Source organism: Oratosquilla oratoria, unplaced genomic scaffold (genome assembly GCF_046742065.1).
Source record: "Oratosquilla oratoria isolate Oo_2021 unplaced genomic scaffold, ASM4674206v1 SCAFFOLD45, whole genome shotgun sequence".
NCBI lineage: Eukaryota > Metazoa > Arthropoda > Malacostraca > Stomatopoda > Squillidae > Oratosquilla > Oratosquilla oratoria.
The window spans coordinates 6,100,533-6,115,839 of NW_027467710.1; the positions used below are offsets into that span (position 1 = coordinate 6,100,533).

The following is a 15,307-nucleotide window of genomic DNA, read 5'->3' on the forward strand; positions in this document are numbered from 1 at the left end:
GTACTGGGTGACCATATCAGCGCTGCATATTCCAGTTTTGGCCTTATCAGTGTTTGTAATATTTTCTTGATCATTTCCTTCTCCAGGTATTTGAAGGCCACTTTTATTGATCTCAACAATTTGTATGTTTATCTAGCGACATACCTTAGGTGATGATTACTCCTGGGTCCCTTTCAGAGTTTACTTTCTTTACTTCTTTTCCATCAATTTTATACTGTCCTGTTATTCTCTTCTTGCTTTTTTCCAAATTCAATTATACTGCACTTCTTGATGTTGAATTCTACCTCCCATCTCTTGCTCCACTCTGAGACTTTGTTCAGATCCCTCTGCAATGAGTCACAGTCTATTTCGGAGTTTATTCTCTTTAATAATTTCGCATCATCCGCAAAGCAGTTCGTGTAACTTTCAATGCCTTTGTCCACATACTTTACATATATAGTAAACATTACCGGAGCTAGTACTGACCCCTGTGGGACGCCACTACTCATTTCTTCCCATTTTGAATATTTGTCTGAACATCACTCTCATTTTTCTTCCATGTAGGAAGTCCTCCATCCAATTCAATAGTTTTCCATGTATGTCTCCTATTGTTTCCAGTTTATATAGTGATTTTCTGTGTGGTACTTTATCAAATGCCTTTTGTAGGTCCAGGAATGCACAGTCTGCCCAGCCATTCCTTTCTTGCAATATATCTATCAATCTTGAATAGAAACAAATTAAATTAGTGGTACATGATCTTCCTTGTCTGAATCCAAATTGCCTCAGGTTCAGTATATTTTTCTCCTCCAGATATTTTGTCCATCTATGATGATTCTCTCGCAAATTTTAACTATTGTACTTGTTAGGGCACTATATTGGCATTTTTCCAGTCTCCTGGTTGTTTTCCTTCTTTGAGTGAGCATTCAATTATTTTGTATATTTTTTCTGTTAGTTCGTCTATACATTCCTTCAGTATCCAGTTTGTGAAGGTGATGGACAGATGGATGGTTCAAGACTGGAGGGAAGTGGAAGGTGGGCCAGTTATTGTTTAGTGATGACACTGCTTGTGGCTGGGTAGAGTCTAAGGCAGTTTGTGAAGGTATGCGATAAGAGGAAGTTGAAAGTAAATGTGGGTAAAAGCAAGGTGATGAGATGTACATGAGTATATAAAAGGGAAGTCTTATAGGAGAGAGGTTAGACAAAGTGAACAGTTTTAAGTATCTACGGTCACCTATAGCAGGAAATGGAGGAGTGGGGATGGAGGCAAACTGTAAAGGAAGCAAGTAAATGTCTTGGGAGGAATCAAAAGTGTCATAAGAAATAGGTATCTAGGGATGGATGTGAAGTGATTTTATGAAGGGGTAATTATACCTACAGCACTGTATGGGATAAATACTTGGAAATAAAGTGAGGCAGAATGGTGGAATTTTCATGTGTTTGAGATGAAGTGTTAGGGAACTGTGGTGGGAGTATAAAGGGAGCTGATATGGTAGATGAAAGAATACTAGGATGGTTTGGGCACGTGGAAAGAATGAAGACTAGCAGAGATGGATGGAGTAAACTTGCAGGGAAGACCAAGAACAAGATGAAATGATGGAGTGAAGGAGTGAAGAGAGCTTATTAACATGTCCTTTTTATTATTTTCATAATACCATGTCAAATTCCTACCCCATTTTACACATGCCCTCTCCTCTGCCTCCCTCACATTGCATTTTGCTCATCTCCTCTAATACCTCTCATATGCTTCCCTACTTATACTTAATAACCAATCCTCATGTCCTTTCTTCTTCAACCAATACCTTCACCTCTTCATCTCACCAATTACTACCTCTCCTCCTCTTCCCTCCCATTTTCCTTATCCTATGTACCATCTTCACACAATCTGTCACTTCCTACTTGAAATATACACATTATTCTTCTATTCTCCCTTTAGTACTCACCACATCCCATACTTCTCTCAGCTTCTCCTGGTATTCTTTCATTTTATCCCTCTCATTGAATTTGTTTACTCTCAGCAATTTTCTACCCCCCTCCCTTCTCCTTCTTCTCCACTCCACTTTTCCTCCATTCTCAATTTCTCTTCTTCCACTCTCTCACTCTCACCTGAAAACATGAATATTCAAAATCTCTTCCAATCCTCCCTTTGGATACCACTATAGAGTCCATTAATGCCCTATCAATAGCCTATCCCTCCACCTCCATTTCCCTTTGACTGTCTTCTTAAATATGGTATCTGCTATCATCAACTCCCTAAACACATCTTTAATATCATCTCTCCACTATAATCCTTACCCAGCACCCTAAACCTCCCTATCACTCCATCTACTGGTTCACCTCCCACTCTAACATTGAGATTTCCAGCACCACTATATTTCCATTCCTCTCAAAAGTCTACATTCATTTATATTAATTCAAAAAGCCTCTTTCATCACTACCTGGACTGATTTTACTTACAAAAAAACACACTTCACATTCCAATATCACCATTGCCTGCATTATCTTTGAAGACACTTCCCTCCACTCCACCATGCACTTTCCTATTTTATCACTTACAAGCAGAACCCACTCATCACTCCTGACACTTCCCACCATACTCCCAAACTCAAGATTCCAATCCCCTTCAATTTAGTTTTACAACACTAAATACATTTATATTCTTTCTCACAAAGAAATTTCTTCCCTTTTATTTTCATTTGTACCATAACTACAGACATCTAATGGCACATTTATTTCAGTTCTGGTTTGAGTCTCCCTACTGGACTCACCTATGTCATCTGAGAAATGCTAGGGTGTGGCAGTGTAGAATGAGGTGTTCAGTGTCTCCTGTGTGATGACTGCATCGTGTTGGTACTATTGAGTGCTAGATGATAATCTTAACATATTGAGCACAGAACTATCAATCTATGTACCAAAGGCTTCTTCCTACTTAAAAGTAGGGTTACACTAGTCAATAGAATGCTTGAAGTCCAATCTTTGCATTTGTCCATTCTATAACATGTGGTTAGATGAGAGTCCAACCTGTTTAGAGATGTTCCCATAAACATGTAAAAGGAGCTACACCATACCTGACCCTTTATCCAGAATGATGAACTCTCATTGGTAGAACCTACACAATGCCAGTTTCTCAAACAAACTTTGAACACCTCACAATCTCTAAAAATATATAATGATCTTTGCATCTCTCTTATAGCATACACGCATAAATAAGACCAAAACTTGAGTACGCAGCATCACTTTGGACACCCAGTTCCAAAAATATTAAGAAACTAGAAAGATTACAAAGAGCGACAACCAAACTAGCACCGACTCTCGCCGAACTAACATATGAGCAAAGACTATACAAACTGAACCTACCAACACTGGGACAAAGAAGAGAAAGAGGAGATTTGCTGACTATCTACAGAATAATGAAAGGAATGGAAGTTTTAGACAGGAACGTCCTGTTAGTGTGGGACAATGGTAAAACGAGAAGACACGGAAAAAAACTGAAAAAAGATATAGAAAAAACTTGAAAAGAAACAGTTTCCCACACAGAGCGATTCATACATGGAACAAATTAGACAACAAAACAGTATGTGCAAACACTATACAAAATTTTAAGATAAAACTTGATGCGGAGAGATACAAAGACGGTTCACCATGAGCATAGCTCCCCTCCCGTATATTACAACTAGGTAAATACATACTAGGTAGAAGACATTTGTCATCAGGATGCCTTACATACCAAAATGCCTCTTATGGATATATCTTCTCTATTAGAGCATGGATAACTTCTGTATTTCACTCCATCATGGTGACAAGTGTTGATACCAAGCAAATGGTATGAGTTTTAGTGTACAAAAATCTACCAATGTTTATATTAAAGTGGTAGTTAAACATCTGTTTGATTATTACTACAATTTACATTCCATACGATTTCTTTTCTATTTCAAGATCATTTTATACTATTGATTAATTTCTCTTATTACTGAGCAAGTTGTATATTTTTATCCAATATGTCATTAATATGAATATATCTTCAATTTTATTTTTCTTCCTTGGATCTCTTCCAAGGTATGGACTACAATATTGGGTTGGGCATCCCTAGGCTTGGATTCCAACCCAAATTCTCTAGCCTTGGACAAAATCCATCTGAGTCATAGGAATCCAATCCATCTGTTGACTAATGTAACTGTACCTTGAGAGGGAGGTAGCCAACCAAGACATGCATCTACTTCCACCCATCCCATTCCCATCCGTCACCCTTTTATCTTAGCTTCTTGTGGATGAAGGGTCACATCTGACCCACATACTACCTGGGTCAAAAGCAATACAACACATCTACAGTAGGGCCCCTCAGCTTCATTTACATTCATTAACATGTTGACCCTCTCTCTTCATCCCCTGATGCTAATGTCTGGAGGAATTTGAAAGAGTAGGGAGTTTGGTGGTCAGTCTTGGGGTGCTTGTTTTGTGATCCTACAGTGAAGCATCTAGGGTCTTGTTGGAAGTTCTGGGTCTTCCAACTTTTCTCCAACTTCTCCCAGATAGCAGTGCTCCTTCAAACAAGTCACTATTTGATAGTACCATACAAACAATACCTTTTACAAATCTAGGTATGAACTTGGGCATTGCTCTCACATACCTCAAAGTAATTTATGAGAAACCCAGGACAACAGTGAGTAGAAATGGAAGATGATTTCAGTAGAGCAAAAAGTGACAGGTAATAGAGGTTATTCAAATGAAATATGAGAAACCTACATTTTTGACAAGGAAACACTGAGGAAGATGATTCAAAAAGAAATAATGGGATAAAAACTATACAAGTCATTTTGGAAAGAAAAGAAAATAATAAGTAAATAAATAAATAAACAAAAACAGCATTTACAAACCTATACAAGGTTGTGATAAGCTACAACCCAGTGCCTTAGCCTAAGACTTAAATATGCATCAACAGTTCAGAATTTATATATAAAGACAGAGACAGGTAAACTCATGACAGAAGCTGGTTTGTCAAGGATGAGGAGAGTAAGTGATAATGTGAGAAAAAGGGAGTATGCATTCACTTAGTAACATATAGCTTTTACTGCAAGCCAAGCCTGCACTGCCCAGGCTTAATTCGTTAGTTAGTTAAGTGTCCAAAGCCTCAAAATGGCTCAAATCTACAAAAAGATAAATGTTAAAAACTCAATGCCAAAAGCCTGAAAATGAAGAATTTTAATACGGAAATAAAACTAAGGAAAAAAAGGAAGAGTTTGCCCATAGGACATACCGACACCTGAGAGGCTAAGCTGAAATTGGGTCCTGGGGATCTTTTCTTGCTGCCACCTGTCGAGTTGGAGTTGGCATTCTGACCTGACTGTGACCCTTTCCGTTTGCGTCGTTTGTTAGGTGCTCGTTGGGATTCTGTGGAAAGTAAATTAATTATGTAATGGCAGTTTTCATTGAAGCTATGGTCTCAAGCAAAGTTAAATATAACACTCCTCAAGGAAGAGATCCAATCTAAAAATGGAATAAAGCAAGTACTTTTTAAAGCATTTGTAATGAACTCTATGTAAACCATGTGCCTCTTCTTATGGGGTATTGACTTCATGTAGTCAATATTTTAGAAACTTCAGAGACACCCCTATGGACAAGAGTCATGCAGTATGATTTGATGACTGGAGACTAATGTTCACTCAAAATAGAATGTTGAATACTTTTTAACCTCTACCATCCCTCCTTTCTTACTACATATATGACTACTCCACCTCTTTGGCATAATTTGTCCCCAAGGATATGTGCTGATTATGAAAAAATTCAGACTAGACTTCCATCTTCCAACTTTATGTAATTACAATTTTCTGTATTCTAAATTATTTTGTCTATTAATGTTGCTACAACCAAGTTGAGGAAATTCAAAAACTATAACAAATTCCCACCCCTTAACCCTGATTAAAGCTATGTGGTACAGGGGTGTTCTCACAAAAGAGCAATGATATCAATACTAATGCTGTACCTACAAAGCCTTATTATTAACAACTGTTCAAATACTAAATACTCAGCAATGTGATACATGCTGTAAACACTTATAAAGCTTTTTGTCTGCTTTGGTTACTTCAGTAATATTTTTGTCATCATTAACCTTCAAATAAATAATCTAAACACTCAAACTAATACGGTTTTTGGGCTAAGAAATACAAATTAGCACTTTTGCATACTTCTGTTGTACTACAGCAGAAATGTCAACTTGAGAGAGAGAGAGTGTATTACTTAGTTGTATTTTACGGGGAGGGGAGCTATGCTTGTGGGGCCCCGTCTTCATATCTTGTTCTATCTAGACTGTTTTTAAATTCGAGTATCGTTTTTGCTCACCACATTTTCATATGACTTGTTCCAAACATCTATTACCCTGTGGGGAAAGCTGTTCTTCTTCAGGTCTCTTCTATAACTGTCTTTCTTGATTTTCTTTCTATGTTCTTTTGTATCTCTACTATCCCATTTTATTAATCCTATCTATAGTTAGTAGGGTCTTCCTTGTTTCCCCCTTTATATATTGGTACTATATTTCCTCTTTTCCAATCTTCTGGAACTTTTCCTTCTTTCAATGAACTGTTTATTAGACTATGTATTTTGTCTGTTAGTTCATTTCTGCATTCTCTCAAAATCTGGTTTGCCATTTCATCTGGTTCATGCGATTTTCTGACATTGAGATTACTCAAGTGTTTCATTATTTCATTCCTTGATACTTCGATCTCTTTCATAGGGGGAACTTTCTCCTCCCATTTATCTCTAGGTTGTATGTTCTCCCTTGTACATACATACATATACCAAGGCTTTCTTCCCCCTTACCAGGGGGGTAGCCAAAAAGGACAAGGCACAAAAACATTCCCACCCATTTCATCCCCGAAAACACTCCACACCCCTCCACCCCATCTTAGCACCTCCTAGATGACGGGTCATCCCTGCACCCTGTCCACTGCCCTGGGTCAGAAGCAGTGTCGCAGGACACAGCACATCCACAGCAAGGCCGCTTCATTAAATCGGCGACCCCCCCCTCTCTGTCCCCCCATATAAAGGAGAGGACGGGGAGAAATCCCTTCGGGCTCCGTCAAAACTTTTTGCTCACACACACTACCTCACCCCCATTCCCCCATCCAATCAACCTCATGCATCACAACATTTTCCATATACAACCATTCTCCATTCACCCCTGTCTTCTGTCCTCTCCCGTCCTTCCTCAACAGACATTCCCCTCTTCCCCAAAGCCCCCTTCACCCCATCCATCCATCTCATCCTAGGACGTCCCATCATGTTCACTCCCTCCACATCTGCCTTCCATACCTCCTTTACTAGTCTTTCTTCATTCATTCTTTCCATATGTCCAAACCATCCTAATACACTTTCATCAACCCTATCTCCCAGCTCCCTTTCCACCCCTATTCTCCTCCTCACTTCCTCATTTCTCACTCTATCTAGCCTAGTAACCCCCATCATACTTCTCAGACACTTCATCTCAAACACATTCAAGTTCCTACTCTCTTCCTCTCTCATGTTCCATGTTTCTGCTCCATACAGTGCTGTTGGCACAATCACTCCTTCATACAGTCTCCCTTCTAACATCAATTTAAAATGCTTGTTCATAATTTCTGCCATTTCTATTTCCTCTGTGTAATCAGCTCCTCCTTGTCGTAGTTTCTCTAATTCTTGTTTGTTTTTCAGTTTGTTGTTTACAAATCTGTAAAATAGTTTTGGTTGATCTTTACATTTTTCTATGACATTTTTTTTCGTATTTTCTCTTTTTTCTCTGCACACTCGTACATATTCATTTCTATAACTAGTATACATTTTCCATTTTTCAGGTCTTTTGTCTTTTTTTCCATTTTATCCATGCTTTATCCCTTTTGTCTTTTTACTCCCTACATCTTTTGTTGTACCAGCACTTTATATAATCTTTTTCTTGCTTTTGTCTTGGAACATACTTTTCCACTCCTTCTTTATAAATTTTTGTCAAAATATTCCATTTCTCTTCTACTGTTGTTCCCTCTTTATGTATTCTTTCCCAGTCAGCTTTTTGAAAGAATTCTTTTTATCAAAAATTTTTTCATACATCAATCTTCCCTTCCTACATTATTATTTTTTTTTTTCATGTACTTTTCCTCATTTAGTTCCAGTTCAATCAATATGTGGTCACTTTTACTTATTGGTGTCCATTATTTCAGGTTCTGATGTGATTATTAGATCCAGTCTCGATGGTTCTTCCTCATTTCTATACCTAGTATTCTCTTGTATCCATTGCATCATTGTATGTTCTATAATCATATCAAGTAGTACATTTCCCCATAGGTCATCTCCACCTTTCACTGTCATCTCTTCCCAGCAGATTTCTTTACAATTAAAGTCACCCATTATAACTATTCTTTCTCCATCTTCCATTATCTTATCTAGTGTTATCCTTGTGTCTTCTAACATATTTTTGTGTTCTCTCTCTTCCCACAAAGTTGTTTTAGGAGGCACATAATTTACTACAAACTTCCTGCTCTTCCAATCCTTGTCCTCCACTTCCATCATAATCATCTCTACTCTATTCTTTCCATATGTGACAATATGTGACATTCCTCACCTCTATATCCTTCTTAGTCAGGAACATAACTCCACCTCCTTGTTTTACCGGTTTCTAATCCAATAATCATATGCACCATGTCCTACACTGTTGGGTGGTAGTGGACCTTTAAATTTTGTCTCTACAATTCCCATTATGTCTGGTTCTTTTTCCTTCAGGTAATCATTCAGTTCGTTCAAGCCTGTTATTAAGCCATCTATATTTGTGTAACACACTTTTAATTTTCTGCTACTTCCATTGTGTTTTGTTTTTCTCTGCTATGAACCATTTCCTCACTTTCATATCCACTACTCTCCAATAGAATTTCTCTTTTTCTGACTGTTCTTTTCTCGTTTATTTCCTTAGCTTATAATATTTTTGTTTTCTCCTCCTCTCTTTCCTCTTTATTCATTTATCTTTTTCTCCATACCTATTTATATTGATCACTGTCTGCTAGTTTCCCTGTTTTTGTAAATCTCTAATGTTGTTTGTGACCTGAATTTAACCTTAATTGGTCTGGTCTGGTCTTATCTGTATTGTCTTTCCCTAGTCTATATATTTCTTCTATTTCTTTCCCTGTTTCTGGTTCATCTTCTTGAACTACTTCTAATATCTTATTTACTTTTTCCTTTTCTTCCTTTATTCGTAGTCCTATTTAAATTATACTTCTCTTCCATCCCTAATATAATTATACATTTCTTTTTATCCGCAAAGTCTCTTTACTATATTCTCCTTCTCCCTCATCACTTTGATAACTGTGTCCTTAGTTTGTTCTTTCATCTGCTGTTCCATTATACCTCTAAATTCTATTTTTATTGTTCTCTTGTACTTTTTTCCAACCACTTACCTCTTTTGCTATGAACTCTTTATTCTCTTTATTACTCCATTTCAATTCCTCATTCTCATCCTTTACTCATCCTTAACTGTTTTTTTTCTTCTTCTATTTCTTTAGTTAGGTTTTGATTCTCCTTCTTTAGTTCTTCAATTTTATCAACTCTTTGAGTAATCAACTTTAATTTAACCTAACTTCCCAATTTTCATTCATTTCTATTAGTGTCTCCTCTAAATTTACTAGTCGGGGGAGGTTGTCATTTCCTCCTTAATTAAATCCATGGAAATAGTTATCTTCACCTTCCATTGCACTGCTCTTATCTATATTTCTAATTTTTACATTTTTACTAATCTCTTCGACTTCACCACTGTTGTCTGGCCGTCTTTTGTTGACATGCCATCTGACTTCCTGGACCCAATCTTCCCCTTCTTCATTTCCTTCCATTTTCCTCAGTAATCCCTCCCCTTCCCCTTTTTCTTCACCTTCCCACTACACCACAAGCTTTCCCTTTCCCTAATAATACTTCCTTGTCATTGTGATCCTCGAAATTTGTTGATATCACCAGAGTCCAAACTTCGTTGTGTATTTACCTAGTTGTATTATACAGGAACGGAGCTATGCTCGTGGTGACCCATCTTTGTATCTTTCAGCATCAAGTTTATTCTTAAAATCGTGAATAGTATTTGCACACAATGTTTTTTCATCTAAGTTATTCCATATATCCAGCACTCTATGTGGGAAGCTATTCTTTTTCCTATCTCTTCTATAGTTGTCCTTTTTGAGTTTCTTTTTATGACCTCTTGTTTTCCCCTTGTCATTTTTTAGTGTAAATCTTTTCTGTCAAGGATTTCCATTCCTTTCATGATTCTATACTGTATATAGTCAGTAGATCACCTCTTTCTCTTCTTTGCTCTAGTGCTCCAGAGTTCTAGCACAAACCCAGCAAGAAGTATGCCTTCCCCAACCTCCACCTCAAGGTCCATACTTGGTCTTATGAAGAGACTCAGAAACCTGCTCCTTTCCTTCAGACCTATCTTCAAACACATCCACCCACAAAGACAGTACAATATCTATTGTCACATAGCAGCCAAAACCTTGAAATATAATGAAAACTACCAAATAATGCACAGCAGGAAGGGCACAACCAAAAAGGCAGTTATTTTCAGCCATTCCAGATCACTAAGTCTAGCATGTAGATGGACTGATGGAAAGACTGATCTCAAAGAACCATAACAAAACTGCCGATCTCCCCTAACCAATATGGTTTCATGGAGGGCCACTCCACCAGAACATCTCATACAAATATCACTTAATGGCTATTGAATGGATTTAACAAGAGAACCCAACCAGAAAAAAATATTTTGACATAAATGTGGCATTTGAAGTCTAGATACACATATTAAAAAAGAGTATATACATATATATGCACAAAATCATTTAGGCAAATAACCACAATGACAAGAAATGACTTCCTTCGCAACTGGAAGAGTGCAAACCCCAAAACGCCCATGTACCTGATACCATAATACTGTAAAATGAAGTCCTCCTCACCTGCACTATTTAACCTTTCCACATGTGATCTCCCCACATCAAATACAGAGCACCCTGAAATGTTCACCTATGCAGATCTGTATCAAAAGGCTTCTACCCCTTTACATGGTAGATGGCTAGCCAAGACATGCACCCACCCACCCATCAATCATCCTCTTATTGTCTTAGCTCCTTGTGGATAAAGGGTCATCCCTGTCCCCTGGCCACTGCCTGCGGCAGAAGCAATGAAGCAAGACACAGCAGCACATCCACAGCTGGGCCCCTTCCACTGCTTCATTTACATTGTGAGCCTCCCTCCTCATCCCCTTGTGCAGAAATTGAGAAGACAGGTAGAAAGTCCTTCTGGTCATGTCAATTTATTTTTCATTTACAACCATAAGGTGATCAAATAATAATATCCCAGCCCAGTAACTACAAATCAACTGTTAAAATGACCAAGACAAAACAGAATGGAAACATCCTTCAGAAATTATCTGTGTATCTACTCACCCCAGACAACCATGAATTAAAGAAGCATCCAACACTGAAACTGATGGAAGATGTAAACTTCTAGAATGGATGAAAAGCTTCCTCAAGGGGAGATGCATGAAGGCAGTAGTGAAGGATAAGATGTCATGATGTAAGGTAGTAACTAGCAGAGCTCCACAAGGATCAGTACTAAATCCTCTATGTTCTTTATCTATGCATCTGACATGATAGAAGGTATAACAAGCTATACAAATATGTTTGCGGATGATGCAAAGATGTAAATGTCAAGAGATGAGGACAATAGGGTGTTGTAAAAAGATGCATTTATCTGGAGCATCAATGACTTACTCTATGGGAAGAGAAAAATTTAAGAGTGTGAATAAAAAATCCTGGAAAGCATGTCAGTAAAAATGTGGGAGAGACATACATGTCTACTGAGAAACATACAGGTGTCCTTTCAATATATGGATGAAAAAATGAAGATCATAGGGAACTTGATCCATCCAAAACAGGGCTATGCAGTAATGGTATGGTCTCCACACAAGTGAAAGTTATAATTAAGATAAAGAGAAAACAAAAAGCAGCAACTAAGACAGTTTCCCAGCATTTGAGGTAAATTGTACCAAGAAGCTGGAAGCACTAGACATGCAAACCTTAAAGGATTGAAGAGAAAGAGAGGACCTGATGATGATATTCATAGAATAGATAGTGACGGACAATGATGACGGAGAGGGTGCCCTCCAATCTTGGAGTGGAGGGCATAAAAAATTGATGGTCACAACCTAAAAAAGACCACTTGTCTGAAAGATGTGACAAAATAATCTCCCATACCGATGTGTAAACTGGAATACCAAGGGCATTACTTCTTAACCTGTACCAACTTCAGTAACCCCTATTTTTAGGTCTAGGAAGTCTAACATCCCCCTCATATCTGGTTATAAAGACTACAGCTGCCACATTACTGCAAGGAGCAGGATTCTCTAGCACCCCATAAGATTTATTTTGGCACCACAGTTAAAAACATTGGCTACTGGGAAGATATTACATGGGTTGGAAGCATACATGATTTCAAAGCAAGATATGATAACTGAAGACCGAGACAGGGCCTTATAAGCATATCTCACAACATACTACAACTAGATAAATAAATACACTATATATCAAGAGCTTTTCCACTTTATAAGGGAGGTAGCAAAGTCAAAGGCATGTACCTACTCCTTCCCATTCCACTCCCATCCACCACCCTTTCCCCTCTCTCATCTTAGCTCCTCATGGATGATTGGTCATTCCTGTAATCATGTCCACTGCCAAGAGTCAGAAGTAATGTAGCAAGACACAGCACATCCACAGTTAGGCCACTTCACTAAATCAGTGACATCCTTCATCCCTCTCCATGTGCTTATGCAGAAAAGAAGAAGACTGGGAGCAATCCCTTTGGGCTGCATCAAAATGTCATTCACATATAAGTACCCCCTAACCTCCCATCCCCTGCCCCTCCCTTCCTTACATAACAGTATCATATATACACACTGATAGCTAAGCAAACACTCTAAGTTTGACCCTCAAACTACATACAATTTGACTCCTCCAGATATTAACCCAACTGAGAAATACCTCTCAAGATAAACAAGAACAACATTGGCACCACGGCATTCATGCCACCACCTTGTACTGAAACTGTAACTACACAGAATTGGCCTGGCCAGATTCAAATTACAATTGATAAAATCATCATACAGAACACAAAGAATGCTTCATCCTAAACCATGGAGTACATTTTGAATGTATTATACTTCTCATCATTAAAGGAAGAAGTGACAATTGCAGTGTTCAGATTAAAACTTTCCCCCCATCACACTCCCAAACTCAAAATTGCCCCTCCCCCCTTTCAACTTAATTTCATCTAGTGCTAACACATCCATCTTCCTTCTAAAAACAAACTGCACATCTCTTCCTTTTTTCTCTCAAGTATACAACAGCCACACACATTTAATGACCCAATTATTTGGGTTCTGGTTGGGACCCAGACCCTGTTATACCTGGACTTTTCATAGGAGGAACATGCAGTATAAGATCCCTAATCCCATCACTTCATCTCACTAGTTGCCTTTTACATCACACACAATTTTTATGGTAATGGAATTATTTTCCCTCCACCACAGGGGAATCAAGAGGAGGTTGATTCACAGAGGTGGTGAAGGTTTAAGGGAACAGCATAGAGAAGGGACAGCTGGAATACAAACTTATCATCCTTCCTCTTTGAATGGAAATATATAACTCTTAACCCATGCAGTCCGACAGGCCTTAAACAGGACTGTGTCGCAAAAGTCCGACAGTCCTTAAATGGGACAGCTACTTTGAGCGCTAATAAAAACTGCGCTAGCATTGGTATCGCTGCCATATTTGGTCATGAGGTAGGCCTATGGTAGCACTGTTGACCGGCAACAAGCAGACTGGTCCTCGGCTCCAGCCAGCCAGTGTTCCGCCAACTTCCGTGAGACGTGTGTGCGTCAAGTGTCACGGCGAGAATTATCTAAGTATTTACTTATTTGTGTAACTATTATTTACAACTATGGCTCCTGGTGCTAAGAAGAAGCTAAAGTTTAGTGATAAATGTGATAGCCAAGGTGGGACGAGACGCACAGTGCACAGGTTAGATGTAGACCCCGACCCCGCTACTGTGACTACATCGTCAACCATGCCTTGTACATCATCCAGGCGTGGTGCAACCAAAGCTGCAGCATCTGGTGGTGACCGGAAACGTGCCAGGGGTCTCAAAAACGGCACCAACAACCCCTGTTGTTAGTGCACGTGGCTGGCCAAAGCGGAGTTCCGTGACACAAAGCCTCTCCACCCACGCGCGACCACCACCACCACCACCACCCGGTCTACATCTGCAGCTGCTTCTGTGCCCTCTGACCCTTCTATTGTTACTACAGGAGTTCCTACGCCTCATTCTTTTTATATGCTGCACCCATGCCAGAGAGGCGGAGAGTTGCCACTACCACAATTTTCTCCAACTATCGGTTATTTATCTGAGACAACCATGGTGAGTGGAGCAATAAAAACTTGTAGGATGGTGCATTGTCATGTCTACTAATAGAATTTTTTCCAGAGTAATTTGTAAGAGTTTATTTTTTTATGATAAATGCGGTACTAGGGGGTTGTGAATTTTGAGGCCTTTGGCCCAGGCGGGTTAAACACTCTGGTCCACAATGGCACCCAAAAACAGTGCCTGCATGCTACCATGCAGTCAAAACCCAAGTACAGTAACTGCTTGTGCAGAGGTTAGCATACATGAAAATATTGTTCTTTGAGAGATTCCATTGTACATTCTTTTTGTTCCTGAAATTTGGTTATTTTGGGTTGCTCTGCACTATCTACCTATTGTGAAGCTGGGTATTTCTTTTCATTGTTGTGAATATCCATCTTTATCATCTTTTTTTTTTATATAATTATGACTAAGGACATTTTCAAATGCCTTGTTTGTCTACAGATACCATAACTATTCTTTAAGGAGTTTTCTTGTTGAATCCCTCCAGTACTTTTTGGGTGATGTTTGTGAGCAGTGTGCTTGTACAGTGGCCATCTCTTAATCCATAATGGTTAGGGTGAGTAGTTGAGTTGCAATTCTTTCATCTAATAATCTTTCTATTAGCTTAAATATGATGGATAGTAACAAGATTGCTCTGTAGGCTACAGTTTTTATGTACCGTAGTTTAATTTCAATATTGTTATTATTATTATCATTCCACACCATAAAAATAGATGTTATTCTAGTATGCAACAGGGAGTGATTGAAGAGAGCAGTTATGGCTTTTATTGCACTTGGACTGGTGTGTTAGATGAAGGCCCAGAGCTTAGATGGGCCTTCACCTTGGGAATTTTTCAATTCATTTATTGGCCCTTCTTGATCT

The 15,307-nt window shown here is 38.6% G+C and overlaps 1 protein-coding gene across 2 annotated transcripts in view; it reads right to left on the reverse strand.

Moving 5' to 3' along the window:
- The window catches only part of LOC143023163 (uncharacterized), a 41,693-nt gene extending 30,167 nt beyond the window's left edge, over positions 1-11,526 (reverse strand). The window contains exons 1-2 of one of the 2 annotated variants that reach the window (XM_076181682.1): positions 11,412-11,526; positions 5,237-5,364 (exon numbers count right to left, since the gene is read on the reverse strand). In XM_076181682.1, coding sequence (XP_076037797.1) covers positions 5,237-5,364; positions 11,412-11,424 — 141 coding nt within the window. In that variant the 5' untranslated portion in view covers positions 11,425-11,526. Of the gene's footprint in view, positions 1-5,230; positions 5,365-11,411 lie in introns of both variants that reach the window. The other variant, XM_076181681.1, reaches the window with a different exon arrangement.
- Positions 11,527-15,307: the final 3,781 nt, after the last annotated feature.